General features: G+C 39.6%; 1 protein-coding gene across 1 annotated transcript in view; it reads right to left on the reverse strand.

The window, feature by feature from the left end:
- Nucleotides 1-15,640, reverse strand: part of NELL1 (neural EGFL like 1) — a 521,924-nt gene that overhangs the window by 419,839 nt on the left and 86,445 nt on the right. Inside the window, exon 4 of the mRNA XM_044426038.1 lies at nt 3,912-4,082. Coding sequence (XP_044281973.1) covers nt 3,912-4,082 — 171 coding nt within the window. The remainder of the gene's footprint in view (nt 1-3,911; nt 4,083-15,640) is intronic.

A 15,640-nucleotide genomic window follows, 5' to 3' on the forward strand; every position in this document is an offset into this window, starting at 1 on the left:
TGTGTCCTTGCATAGCCACCTGAAAAGTATTCACTTGGATAACCAAACAACTGAAAATGAAGAATTAAAATTGCTAGACTTCACCAGATATTTCTCACTACAGATCTTTTCCCCATTTCATTATATATTATGCCAGTTTGAATATGACTCTTTGGCTGGTCCTTAAAAACACATACCTGGAAGTAAAATCCCCTAAGAAAGAATTGCATTCAAAGAGACAACCATAGGATTGCAGTGTAAAAAACTGCAGGAAATATTCAGTAATGTTTTTTACTGTTGTTTATTTTTCAAAATTTGTATGTGCTTTTAGGATATTAAAATTATCCTTTAAGGTAAGTAAAAATCCCCAGTAGGAAGGTATTACAAGAAAGGTATCCTCTATCTAAAATTATTAAATATTCCAGCAAACTCTTGTAGCCTTGCTAAGAACTTACATGGAAAACTTGAGATATCCTAGGGAAAAATATGGAACTCTGAATTAAGAACTGCTGTATGCCTGCTTCTACATTCTCATCATATTTGTTCTACCCACATGCAAATTTATTTATTATTTAAAATTCTGCTTAGGTCTCCTTTCATGGTAAATAAACAATAAATATACTATGAAATACTATAAAACTATACAAAGTATTCATCATATGAAGACACAAATTCCCCCTTTTTCAAAGAAGTAGACCTGTAGTATCCATCTTTAACTTGTACAAAACATGTCTTGATTATGGATGAAGGGGCCGACCTGGTTTGCTTCACTGAGACCTGGATGGGTGAGCTGAACTTTCTCTTCGCTGTGTCCACCTGGGTATTTTGTGCAGCACCAGCACCAACTCAAGGGCCAGGGAGGCTATGGATGTGGTCTATAGGAATATGATCTTTCTCTCCAGGCTTACTGTGGACTCGAGTGCTGGTCTTGAGTGCTTGTACCTTGTGTTGGGTGCTCGAGACAGATTAGGGATTCTACTGCTGTACCGCCCAACCCACTGCCCCTCAGATTCTCTTCTTGAGCTGACAGTGGTGGTCTTGGACTTGGTGTTGATGAGCCCCAGGATGAAGGTTCTGAGAGATCTTAACTTCCATGTTGATGCTTTAGCTGAGGCAGCTCAAAACTTCATGGTCGCCCTGACAACCATGGCTGTCTCAAAACATTATTGGCCCAACACATGCAAAGGAACACACTCCTGATCTGTTTTTCTTGACTGGACAGGAGGGTAGTGATTTGGAACTGGACAAATTAACATCAACCCCCTTGTTATGGTCAGATCATTCCCTACTGAGGTTTAGACTTGGGCTCCCTTTCTCCTTTTAAAATGGTCCATTCCTGGAGGCTAATAGATCCTGATGGTTTCCAGAGGGCTCTGGGGAAGTTTCTAGCTGGTATGGCTGGGTACTCCTGTCAAAGCCCAAGTTGCTCTGTGGAATGCAGAGAATGCTTGAGCATTTGACACAACTGCACCCAAATGCCCTTTTCCCTTGAGCAGAGCCCAGCCAGCTCCTTGGCACTCACCTGTGCTGAGGGCAATGAAGCAAAAGGGGAGACCACTAGAGCACAGGTGTTGGAAAACTCATGCTAAGTCTGACTGAACTAAGGTTAGACCTCGTTATTAAGCCTATTCTGTGGTGGTGAGGGTGGTAAAGAGGCAGTTCCTTTTCACCAACATTGCATCTTCTCAATGCAGAAGCATTGAGCAGAGCTTTTCCGAGTGGTTTGTGGCCTACTGTATTCAGGGCCAGAGGAACAAATTGCAGAGCCTTTGGTAGCTCACTGTGGCGAATTTTCGCAGCACTTTGAAGATAAAGTTGCTGGGATTGTTTATGAATTGGACACTGCAATCAATGCAGTTCCACCAACAGAGGCAACCAGAACACCATCTGGTCCAGTTTTATTGGACAAGCTTCAGTTATTGAGGCCTCAGGATGTGGGCAGTGTTTGCTTAAGTCTGGCCCAACACTTGTGTGCTCCAATCTTGCCTGTCATGGCTTATTACAAGAACTAAAGAAGGGATTTGCACTCAGGTCGAGGAGGCTGTGAATGTCTCCTTGAGAGAGGGAGTGGTGCCAGCCTCTTTAAAAGAAGCTATATTAAGCCATCCTAACCCTAACCCTGGCAAGATGCTTGAGAGGGTGGTGGCTGAACAGCTCCAGGTACTCTTGAATGAAATGGATTATCCAGATCCATTTAAACCAGGCTTCAGGCCTGGTTTTAGCACAGAAACTGCCTTGGTTGCCCTGTGGGATAACCTTTGCCAGGAGAAAGATGGAGGGGACTGTGACCCTGTTGATTCTCCTGTACCTCTCAGCAGCTTTTGACACCTTCAGCCATGGTATCCTTCTAGATAGGCTGGCTAAGCTAGGAGTAGGAGGCACCGCATTGCAATGGTTCTGCTGCTACTTGACCAGCCACTCCAGAAGGTGGTGCTGGGGGATGACTGCTTTGTTAGTTATGTCATGGAATACCACAGGGTTCTATTTTATCTCCTATGCTATTTAACATATACATGAAATCATTGGGGGAGGTTATCTGGAAGTATAGGCTGAGGAACCATCAATATGCAGATGACACTCAGCTCTACTTCTCTTTTTCATTAAACCCAGGTGAGGCAGTGGCAGTATGAATCAGTGCCTGGGCAAGGTAATGATTAGATGAGGATCAACAAACTAAGAAGTGATCCAGACAAGACAGAGATGCTGTTAGGGCTTTGTCTGTCTGTCCCCTTGGGTGATATTCAACCTACTATGCATGGGGTTGCACTTCCCCTAAAGGACAAGGCTTGTAGCTCCTAGATCCAGAGCTGTCACTTGAGGCACAAGTGGACTCAGTGGCATGGAACACCTTTTATCAGCTTATGCTGATAAGCCAACTGTGACCTTACCTGGACAAAGAAACCCAACCAGTTATCCATGCTCAGGGAATCTCTCATGTGGATTACTACAATGCACTGTATAGAGGCTGACTTTGAAAATGGTCCAGAGACTTCAACTGATCCAAACCAAGGTAGCAAGATTGTTAATGGAGAAAGAACATAATACAAGAATGTATTACACCAGTCTTCTTCCAGCTGTCCTGGCTGCTAGTTGAAGTCTGGGCTCAATTCAAAGTGCTAGTATTAGCATTCAAAGCCCTAAAAGGCTTGGGACCAGGTTATCTGAAGGAATACCCTGTCCCATATGTACCTACCTGGACCCTAAGGTCATCTTTGGGAGTCCTTTACCAGGAGCCCTCTCCAAAGGAAAGAAAGTGGCTACCAGGGGAAGGGTGTATTGCATTTTATTGTGTACCGCTGCTTATACATCTGTTGTGATTAGGTTGCAATTGCTGTGGTTTTATTGTCTTATGTTAATTTTTTTCTCTTTCTTGTTTGTGCATTTTTAACTTGTGTTCACTGCTGAGAGATTTAACTATTGGGCAGTATAAAAATGAAACAAACAATTTGATTTAGAGAATTAGTGGTATACAATTCTAAGCAATTAAGGCATATATTCCATCAGAGTTTCTTCTCAGAAAATATTTCAAAGATTTTTCTTTTCAAGGCACTTGATTACACAAAAAGAAATTAGAAGCTACAATTACACTTTCAGGTTTTGGAGGCAGAGACATGCTGAGAGAAGAAGGAAACAGACAGCACAATGAACTTAAATGTAATCAAGGCAAACATAAATCCATCTTATACCCATACAACATGGTGATATATTTAATACCTTCCCACCACCCCAGAATCAGCAATCAGTATTTTGTTTTTAATCACAGGCCTACCTATTTCATTCTAATGCTGTTTTTTCATTCACTTACTTTTTTCTGTAGACATTTTGGAGCATAAAAAACTTTATGTCAAACTTCAGGAAATGTTAGGTTTTAGCCTGAGGAATGGAAGTTATTCAAGGGGAAAAAAGACAGTCAAATAAATGGAATGCCTTACCTACTGCAATCGACATGAAGCAGGAGGTGGGATGCACTCAGTGACAGTGCAATCTTATGCCACTGTCCATCTGCTAGACGATATGGAAACACTTCTGTTCTTGACTTTCCATTAAATCTGTAGTGATACCTTATTTCATCTCTCAGGCCACTGCTTTCCAGTTCAAAGTAACTGCATTTAAAACAAGAAGAATCAATTCCTTTTTGCAAACTGTACATTATCCAACCATGTGTCTTAAGATTTAATGCAAACTGCTGCAGCTGAAAATTACTTATTTTTTTAATGTTAAGGATTTTAGCCAAACTCACAAAAACCTGATTCAGAAGCTGCAATCACCATTATTACCAGAACTGGAGCTGGGGGTTAGTAATTCAAGGTCATTTGCACTGCAGACAGAAAATCTCATGCACCTGGTAGAGGTGGCCCCAGGTTTAAGGGGACACTGGCTAAGGTGCCCCTTGGTGGACACTTTCCTCTTCTGCTGGGCTCTGCCACAGAAGCTGGAAACCACAGCAATGGTGCTCTGAGCTCCCTCTAGCCACCACTGAAACTTCCCATGGCACAGCACAGTTATGCTACACAAAGGGCCTTGTGGGAATCAACAGGGCATCTAGATCCAGCATACTGCTCAGCATTCCAAGCCCAGAGCTTTTTTTTAAGGGGACAGTGCAGACTTTGGCCCTGGAAGAATGTCACGTGCTCGCACTGGCCCTGCTAGCTGGTCATTCCTCTTCTCCAATGGCATCAGATTGGAGTCGATGGCATTTTCTCTTCTAGGTTAAGAATTCTATGAAAATAATAACCAAAGAAAAGCAAACTGGGGAAACATTTGTTTATTAAATTTAAAGCCATCCATTAGCAACATGCTCTGGTGGTTGATCTTTATTTACTGTTATATCTGTTTGACTCTGATCTGTTTCCTTCATTACAAAAGGCTGGTAAACTTCTGATGACAGGGAAAACTACATGGAGTGCTCAGCAAGGGATATCAGTTACATTTCCCCCAATTTACAAAAATATTGACTGCATTGTGAAATGGAAAACTCGGATAGACTTGCTCATGCGATAAATTACTGACTAGGAATTTGTGCACAAATGAACATCTGGCAATGGAAACAGAAAGGATAAAAATGAATTGGCACCACCTAACCCACAACACCTATATCTAGTTTGAACAACAGTGGAAAGTATCCAAGCAGCAAAATAATAATAATTATATTGAAATAAAATATTTAACCAAATATTTCAGACTGATATGGAATTTGATGGAAAGGTAAAAGTGGTCCATAAACACATAAAAGCAAGCTTACATGCAAGGACTCTATACATGGCACCAAAAATCTGAAGGTGCACAGCTGGGATGTCGGTGCATTTCTTGTTCAAGCAAAAGACATGAACAAAAGGTAAAAGACATAAAGCTCTCAATAAATGGAGAAGAAGCTTAAATAATGGGAGTTCTAAATTTACACCTAAAAATGATTTTATGCTTGCAATTTATTTTAACTTTGATGTCACTCAAGCAAGAAGCTCTGTCAGTCTTCAGAAACTACAAGATTCTTCTAGCACTTCATTGCCATAGAAAGCAATGAGACAAGTTTTGTCAGTGAAGCTCCATTTAGGAACTTAAATGTTCTATAATTGCCTTCCATTGTCAAGGCACAAAATGAAATCGCGTGTGTTCTTTTCTCTCCTCCTTAAGACAAGCTTCTCAGAAGAATTTAAAAACAAACACACACACAGTCTGAAGTAAAGTGGGGGAGTGGCACAGAAAACTCTTCCAATTGTAATGGCCTATCAACATATTGCCTCAATTAGTTTGAAAGCCAATCTACCCCACCATCTCTCTGTATCAGAAATTCACTATACCATGAATTGGATTATCTTGCAAGTTTTTACCACATCTGTTAAAAGATAAGAACAGTGGCACATCCACACTCCCCATGTGTGATCCTGCTCTTAAACATAGCTTTGGATGGCCTGGCTCTTTGCTTCATTTCAAGGCTGATACAAGGCTGGTTCTAGCTTTGAGGGGGCCCTCAGCACAGAGCCCTCCAGTGGCTTTACTGGGCAGTCATCTTCCCAAGTCTCACAAGATCCCACGCATGGCATTGTGCTGGGCAGGAAGTTAAATGCTGGCTTCAAGCCACTTGCTATGGAAAAAGGGGGAGGTGTGTCAACAAACCCAGCTGGGATGATTGGACCTTAGCAGTTGTCTAAGAATGAGACCTGTTGTCTGTGTGAGAGACAGACGGGCAGACAGACAAAGGACTAAGTGTGCATCTGGCAATATGAAGACTTCCCATCATGTTATTATGCTTCTACCTGTTTGGATCAATCTGACGGATCTTTCAGGGGTCCCTTATGGCCTAGGACCGCAAAGAAATTCAGAACCCCTTGCAACTTAACTAAGATTTCTGTAAGTAGAGTTGTCAAGGTAGGTGATTCTTAGCATGTAACAAACAGCAGATAACATTTACCCTGTACTATTCTGGCAATGTATTTTATTAGGAGCTGTGCTGGTTCAAGAAGTCACAGGTGATAGGCAAAGATGGTTCATATTTCTTCCCTGCTACATCCACCACCTACTTCCACCACCAGACAAGTAAAAAGGCAAATGAAATGTGTGTGTGAGGAAGGAACTCAGTGTGTGCCGGAATCAAAGCCAAAAGGAGGCGAAGAGCCAAGATGAAATGTTATGAGGAACAAGAATCTGTTGGAGTATTAATGCTGTGAAGTGTCCTCTTCTGCCAAGTCCACACATGCGTGTAAATAAACCTTCTATCACTGAAAAGTGTCAAATGATCCCCTTCTAAGGAAACCGAATTCCTGGGAAGCACTGGAGTCCCTGGAACTTCCCAATTCACAGAAGTAGGGTGCACACACTTACCAATACTTTGCACACAGGCAGATACACACATAAATATACTACATCAAAATGTACAGAGAACAGTGCAGGAAACTAGGAAATTGCCTTATCCTACTTAGAACATCTGGTTGGTTCTGTATCATCTACGATGACTGGCAGTGGTTTTCCAGGCTTTCAGGCCCTACCTGGAGAAGCCGGTGATTGAACCTTGGACCTCTGTCATGAACAACATGTGCTCTGTCACTGAGCTCTGGCCCTTCTATAAAGAATGAGTGGCAGGATCAAAAGACCATGACTTCTTACATGACTGCAAATCAGAAGTGCTATCTATTGCAAAATGATTCAGTCAGGAAATAAGATGCAATCATCTTTGGTTTGAAGAATAGTCCACATTCCACAAGAACCTTTTCTGTTTCAGTACAAAATAGGGTAGATTGATATAGCCACCAAGATTGATATAGCCACCAAGACTAAAAAGGGAAGTTTAAATAACAAATTTAAATTAAGTTTCCATTTTTAAATTAACATCTTTGCTGAACATGTGTATGTGAAACATGCTTATAGCCGAAGTCCTTACTCGAAATTAAGCCCTTGCTGCATAATTCATATCTGTAACATAGAGACAGATATCAGCTATTTCTTTTCAAGGATACCAAGGAGGGTCATTCTCTTGGAGCTTAAGAGAACAATCCTATGATCCCCGGGTGAGTGTCTCAGTGACCAAGGGATGTAGATTACACGCTCCAAGGTCAGGGAGAATGCTCAAAGATAGAATCAGAGATTCTATATACCAGTATTGTGCCCTGGCAAAAGTAAAATCCTTTAACCCTTTGTAAATCCCAATTTAAAACTGGAGTTTTACCTTTGACAGCTGTCAGAGTTAACTACTGTTATAAATGACTGACTCTGACTTTTGCATGCTCCTGAGATGACAGAATCTCAGGGACAGGTTCATAGCAAAGGAACCTTGGGATGCATCCCCCCCCCACACACACACACACACACGACCTTGAAGATCTTTCCATGTCTGAAATGCCACCACTTTTTGAAAGCTTAGATCACTCACACTTTTTTTTTACATTTAGCAGCTTGCCTTTTTGCAGCTGTCAAGTGTAACCAAAAGGAAAATGACGCTCACTTGCAATGAGCAATGCCCACGATGGGGACCTGCTGAACTTAGCCACAGGCCCACTGCCCACTGAAGGCTCCGCATTCCCTCACCCAAGCCCCTGCAAATGTTTTAAACTGTAAACATTATTTTTAAACATTCACAAATGTTTCCAAAAACTATGTGGGAGTTTTTTTTTTAAAAAAAAAACCCTTTTTTGCAAGCCCAAGCACCCTATCCAAGGAGCCATGGAGGCAGTTTAAAAGTACTATCCATAGATGTGAAAACAAGTTTTTTCCTATCTCCAAGAGAAATAAATGAATTGATAATGGGGAAAACTGAGCCAAAACCTGCTCATGGTAGGGAGTGGACAGATAACTCTGTTCTTCCATGCCATTTCTGGGATTCCCTGCAGCAGGACCAACAGAGAAGGATGAGGTCAACAACCCACAGTGAGCCCACTGTCTGTTGGACTTACCAGGGGTTGCCTACACATCAGCCACTTTGGCTTATTTATGGCCGGGGGGGGGGGGGCGTTCATACGATGTGAGACTGCCCTTAATCCGTAACCCAAATTTCACTTGCTAGACATTAAGACCCATTGAACTTAGAGGGAGATATTTCTGATAAGGCCCCTGTGAATTAGTTTTGTGCTACACTTTGGTGGTGGTGAGCTGTTTGCGCCACGTAGCCTGCCCTGTGGAAGAAGCCCCATTGCCACTTGAAGTAAGAGTCACCTGCCAGTCTAATCAAATTTCATACATAGAATGTGTGTGTTTACAGCCTTTCTGGCTGATGATCGATATATGAATTTAATTAATTAATAAAGGATTGGGAGACCTACCTTGTCTACAGGAAAATGTATTGGACCAGCCATTTTTGGCTATTGTATTTCTGGATGAATGAGAGCTAACAAATTGTTCTGTTATTTGTCTACTTCTAAAATTCATTGCAAATATTTTATATGCTGCAGAGGAAGATTCTTAAATGAAAAGTATTGTGAGATTACTCATTAGAAGCACAGTTATGTGGCTTGGGTTGGATTGTTCTTGTTCTTTTATGTCTGAGTTGACAAGCATGCACAAGGCAAGGTGAGCTGAAGTCACCAAACTGGTGATACATAAAGGGAAGAAAACCTTCATTAAATCTCTAACCTTCATTTCTTCTTTCAAGCTCTTATAGCTATTTTAGGCAAAAGAAAAATCAAGCATTTCCAGGCACTCTACAGGAACCAAAACAAGAAAGAAAACAAGTTACGTCTTGCTGCATTCGATGTCCGCTAAAAAGGCCTTTCCTGGTGCCCACCGCTGTCAACAAGGCTAAATGGAACTTGCTCATCACGAACAAGCTTTTCACCACTACACTGGTGCTGAAACTTCACTTGAAAGAGGAACTCAAAGCTCTGCCAAGGGTTGCTACAGACGTTTTGAACACCTTCCCAATCATCTAACCAAGGAAAGAGAGGACTGAGACATTGGGAAGGGAGTCCGGTCTTGTTAGTGCTGACTAATGACTAGTTAAAGAAATGGCTGTTGTGCAGTTTAGGAAACAGGCTGGGGGGAAAGGAAATACAAAACTGCTTGTAATAAGAAACAGGCGAGGTGAGCCTAGCCTTTAAATGTATCAGCAATAATCCCTACAATAACTGCCATAACAACAATACATTAAGAAAATATAATAATGCTGCAAGGTAAGTACCATTTTTACCTGACTGAGCATAGAATGCATGTCTAACAATAGGAGACAAACATGACTGATAATTCTTCAGTATCCATTTTACTTCTATATAATTAGCCTACTAAACATGTATTCAAATTAGATCAGCCTCCTACTCAACTCCTAATGTGCTAAACTGAACAAAGACAAGGAAAACGCCGTTATATTCAGCCTGAGATGTTAGAATAATTCTAAATGTAAAATATAAAATCATACTGTTGGTTGAAGACATCAACCTACTATCAACTCAGTTTCTCAGTGCCAGGCAACTCTCTCCCACATAGGTATTGTGACCTGAAGGTGACAATCGCCTGCTGAAATGTATTGTTTGAATAGTAACTGTTTTTGGTTGCTATTTACAAGAAGGTTTTATGAGGCAGGGAAAGCATTACAGTTACACCAATGTAATCCAGTTCAGTTGCTCTGCAGCATACAACCGCATAGAAACACCAACACCTGCTGTGATCCAAGCAAAAGTTATGATCCAAAGTTCATTTCAGATGAACACAAAGGTTCTTTCCAAGCGTATTTTTTTCATCTTTGTACAGTCCAACCCAATATCATATTCTGAATGGCTTTCGCAGCTGCACCATCTTGGGCAGATCTATGACATGGTGCAACAGAATTATAACATAAATACAAAGAGATAAATAACCTTCTTTATTTTTCTTAGCTGGACTATTGTAAGCACTATTTCAAACATCCAAAATGTTTATGGACAAAGGTATTGATTATAATATCTTGCATTCTAAATAAACCCTTAAAATAAACAAGCATATACATACATACATCACTTTGAATCTTTTTTTTCTGTTTGTCAGAAGGTGAAGCCACTGTGTATGTCTTAACAACACCCCAAAGGGGTATTTTGCTTGGGTAAATTTTATCTTTGTACTTTTCAGTTCTGGTTTTTATTGATTATATTAAGAAATGAACTGAACACAAAAATGCTAATTCTTTCTGAGTAGACTACAAACAACTAGTTGTTATTGTGTGTGCAACAGATAGACAGACATGAGCACATTTATCTTAGGTGTCAGAAAAACCACTTCCTTGACAATCAACCACCTACATTTTTATTTCATATCTGTTTTTAACATAATTTATGGTTTTATTATATCTTTCTCACTGCTTGCTTTTATTGTCATCTGCATTTTTCCTGCTTCCATTCATATTTTGTTTTCATGATGTTTTTGTATTTACTACTTTTAATTTTGTTATGATTTTATCCTATATGATATTGATTGTGGTCCTTGTGAGTTGCTCAGAGAGCCCTCAGACTATGGGACAGCATACAAGTATCAGAGAGAGAGAGAGAGAGAGAGAGAGAGAGAGAGAGAGAGAGAGAGAGGGAGAGTGTAAGAGGTACTACTTTTCACCTAGCAATCAAAGTATGCATCCTTTTGAGAAAATTTGGGTAATTCAGTGTTGCAAATGTTTCTATGGAGACTCTACTACATAATTACGTGTTCATTATTTAACCGAACCTACCAATCCAACAAAACCTTTGTTCAGTCTATGCATAGAATCCACTTTCAGAGACTAAACTGAGCTGCTTTACATAGCTTAGCTACATATTCCTTTATCTATTACTAGTGCACAAATTCCTCTTGAATTAGGCATCTTTATTTCTGGGCCAGGGAAGGTCTTCTGCTCTTCTCTGCCTTATTTTAGGTTCTTTAGTCTTGCATTATACAACCTTGCAAAGGTATATTATGGACAAGAAGCTACTGTTAGGACATAATGTGGAGAAACAGAATGGTTTCCTATAAGCAAAAGCATCAGACAAGGAAGTACTTTTTCCAAACCTCTAACCAACAAACTGCAAATAGAGGCAGTTCCTTGGTTACAAATGAATTCTCTTCCTGATAAATTAGAAATTCATCTTTAAATTGAATTTGTATGCAAGTCAGATCACAAATAGTTGGCCCTTCACATGTTGGCTCTCCTGTGCCAGGGGCACAGGAACAGTGTGAAAGGAGGAAAACTGTGAATATCTCTAAGCTTCCTCCCACCAAACTCACTAGATCCTCTGCTCTGCAGCAAAGAAATGATGGGGAGATTTCCCTCTCTGAATTGGTGGAGCAGGAAGACATGCCCTCTACCTCCTTCCTTCCTTTCTCTCTATGGCGATGTTTTGAAGGCCTTCCTTCTCTCTCCTGCTACCATCTCCCTATGGTAATGATGATTTACTACAGTAATTTCTTAAAGAATTAACAAGCTTTATGGCAATTCATTCATAAGCATGAGTTGTTCATAATTTGGATGCTTATAACTCAGGGACTGCCTGTATTGCAAATATACAATCTGTATAATAATAAATATTGGTAATATGATCTTGAGTCCCTCTTACTTTTTTCAATCCAATTTGACCATCAGGCATTTTTCACTCCATATAGGATACAATTTTTCTTGCAAGACCTTTAGCATCATTTTGCTTGCATGGGAAATTAGTTCAACAGTCCTGTATTTGCTGAATTCCTGTATATCACCTTTCTTGGGGACTGGAATATATATTTAACATTTCCAATCTATATGCCATTGTTTTGTTTTCCATATTTGATGGCATATTCTTGCTTGGATATGTACCAATTCAGTCTCTGAAGCATGAATGCTTCTATTGGTACCTTGTTGACTCATGGCACTTTATTCTTTCCAAGTGCTTTCAAAGCAGCTTTCATGTCACTTTCTAATATTGCAGTCTCTTCCTCATAGCATTCCTCCTCAAAGGAATTTCTAATTTTTTAAATATCTTCTATAGAGTTCTTCTATGTTGATGTTGCCATCTTCTCTTTATTTTCTCCTGATCAGAAGAATGTATGTTTCCTTCTTTTTAATTTTTAAATTTTCCTTTTTTTTCCTCTCTCTCTTTTCTAAATGTTACTGTTAGTAAAATAATTTTTAAAAATATGTATTTTCCCTGTTGGTCCTTGAGCATTCCTTATCTAATTTTGAATTTCCCTTTTATTTCTTGGATCTTTTGGAAGAGACCTCTTGTTTTCCTCCTTTCAGTCCTCCCTTTAATTTCTTTTCACTGGTCATTGCAACAGTTCTTATTGTATCTGTCCAATATTCACAGAAAAGTTGCATTCACTGTAACAGTCAGTATGGTATAATAGTTAAGAATATGGGACTGGGCCTCGAACTCTGGGTTCAAGTCCCTACTTGACTATGGAACTCACTCAGCAACTTTGGACCAGTCACTTACTCTTACGTATGACCTCATACGACTGTTGTCATAAGGATAAAATGGACCTGTATAAGCCACCTTAGGTTTTTCACACAAGGGAAAAAAGTGGGATATAAATGTAATAACCAATACACTAATAAAAATAAAATTATTATTTATAGGAATGTGAAAAACCTTCCTCCAGTATCAACTAATGCTGCTGCCTAGTATCTGCCCTTCAAGAGTTTCTATTGCTATTAGAGATATCCAATTTCTTCTGCTGATGAACTCATTATTTTTGAATAATGCATCAAAGAGTGGGGGGAAAGCATTATCCATCCATCATGTTAGTCCTTAGATACCTCCACCCAAGCTTTTCACACAAAACTCCAGTTACATCTACTTTGTCTTAGATATCTATTTTATTTATTTATTTATTTATATCCTGCCTTTTTTCTACAAAGGGCTCAAGGCAGCTTACATCTCCTCCTCCATCTTATCCTCACAACAACAGTCCTGTGAAGTAGGTTGGGTTGAGAGTCTGTGACTGGCCCAAAGTCACCCAGTTGGCTCCATGGCTGAGCAGGACTAGAACCCAGATTGTCTGAGTCCCAGTCCCATGCTCTTACACTACGATTTCAAATTTACAATCACAAGGCTTACTTAAATCTCCCTTTGTGCTTTTAGTTGCTATACCCATCAGCTAAGATCTTATAAAATAATTATTTCCAGTAAAAAGATAGTCTGCAGTTCATTCTCAACCTTCTACCTTGAGTAAGCCTTTCTGGTCCCTACTAGAGCAAGCTAAAGCTTCATCCTTTCAGGATTGCCCACTATATCAATGAAGGCCTTGAAGAGAGGGCAAGGCAGTCCTTAAATAGGAGTAGCTATTCCAACTATGTGTATTTCACTATCATAATGAAATGCAGTCTTCTGAAAGAATAGGAAAGGTTGACCTATGAAATGGTTTGCTTCTGAGCAGAGACATCTTTCCTTTCGGCTACTGCAGCCACCAAGGAATAGTCAATGCAGTATTTTTAAATGTTTATGTCCTGTCAAGTTTGCATAATGAATGTAAAAAAGGACAATTTTTTCCTCAGTAAAGACTGAAAACATAACAGAGGTGTTATGCCCATAGAAAATGACAGCATGAGAGACTCCTAGAAATTCATACTGTCCAGTCCTAGGTAATCCAGACAAACTTATATCATCAAACTTCTGTTTTAAGTACAAAGTTGTCATCTGTTCTGTTCTATTTGTTCACCATGTCCAGCCATTGAATTTCAACAGCTGGTTATTGCTACCACATTAATGCTGTAAGCAGACAATTGTCAGACTGTTATATATAAAACACCTGCTCTCAGTAGGAAGCCTCAAGATGCTCCTTTGGCAGTTGTTCTCCTTTCATGATGTTTAAATCAATGCTTGCTATGTAAAATGGAAACTTGTTTTATCTTGCTTCTGATTACGCAACAGCAGAAAATCCGGGGTGATTAATGTCTCCTGAATCCAAGAGGAATCTTTTTATTGTTTTCAATGGGATTTTTAATTGATCTGTCAGTGCACCAAAGTTCCATTAGAGATAAAAATATTATAACTTCTTTCTCAGAAACACTGCATACATATTTTTCTAGGTTATTTTTCTATTTTTTTTCCTGTAGGAAAAAAATCTGTGATTTCAGATACACTGTAACTTGCAACAAAGATGTAGCTCTTTCAGCATTTGTACATATGAAAGAAATCTGTTACCAAATGCAATCTGAGCCTACAGAGCCTTAAATGGTTTGGGGCCAAGTTATTTGAAGACCACCTTCTCTCATATGAGCCTGCCCATAGTTTAGTTTTAGAACACTTACTATATGTTCCCCAGTAAAATCTTACATTCTTCAGTTAGGAACACAAAACAAGGTATTTTCTGTGGCAACTCCCTGATTTTGGAACACCCTCCCTATGAAAACTAAATAGGCTCCTTCTTGCTTAGTTTTAGGTGGTCTGTTAAAATGTTTTTATTCAATGAGTTTACGGAATGAGTTATATTTTTTCAGCCATTGTAAATATGTATAATAATATCTCTTCATTATGGTACTGTTTTAGTGCACAGCGCCTTTTATATATGAAAGCTCTTGACAAATAATGAGTAACTGTATATATCTATAAATAAAGTATAAAACAGGATGTAACCAGATATCAGTAATTTTTGTTCATCCTGCAACAGAAAATTATGATTAGACATAATAATCCCATCTCCCGTCGTCATATATACTGTAACCAATTATTCTTCACTGATGTTCCATTTGATTTTGATGGACAGATAGATGATAAAGATAAAGATTAAGAAAGATTAAGAATGAGATTGAGAGAAAGAGAGAGATTGACACAATATGGACAAGTTACATACCCATTTCCCTATTTATTTATGTATTGGTATTTATTTAAGTAGCATATATCAGGGTCTCCAACAATGGTAGGACAAGATGAGATGCCTTCAAGCTCTTTTCACCCTCTGCAAACAGATTCTTCTATACATTTACACAGCACGGGGAGAGTCCTCCTTGCCAAAAATGGTTAGGGATCAAAGTCTGATCCCCCACCGAGGTCTCCAAGGGCAGGATCTGTGCTACACCCTCCAAATTACTTTGTACGGGAGGGATTCTTCCCATCTTAAAGCCAGTGGACCCATCATTCACAGGCAGATTACCTTTGTCTCTCATCTGATTTGTAACAGGGGGGGCTTTTTCCCATCCCATGCAAATAAATACATACAGAAAGTGCCCAATTTGCTTGCACGGCAATGGGGCAGAGGGAAACACAGAAACAGAGAAAGGGAAGCCACGGAGTCAACGAAAGAAGGGTCAGAGAAAGATGGGGAA

The sequence above is a fragment of the Varanus komodoensis genome, unplaced genomic scaffold (assembly GCF_004798865.1).
Source record: "Varanus komodoensis strain SLA01 unplaced genomic scaffold, ASM479886v1 scaffold16, whole genome shotgun sequence".
NCBI lineage: Eukaryota > Metazoa > Chordata > Lepidosauria > Squamata > Varanidae > Varanus > Varanus komodoensis.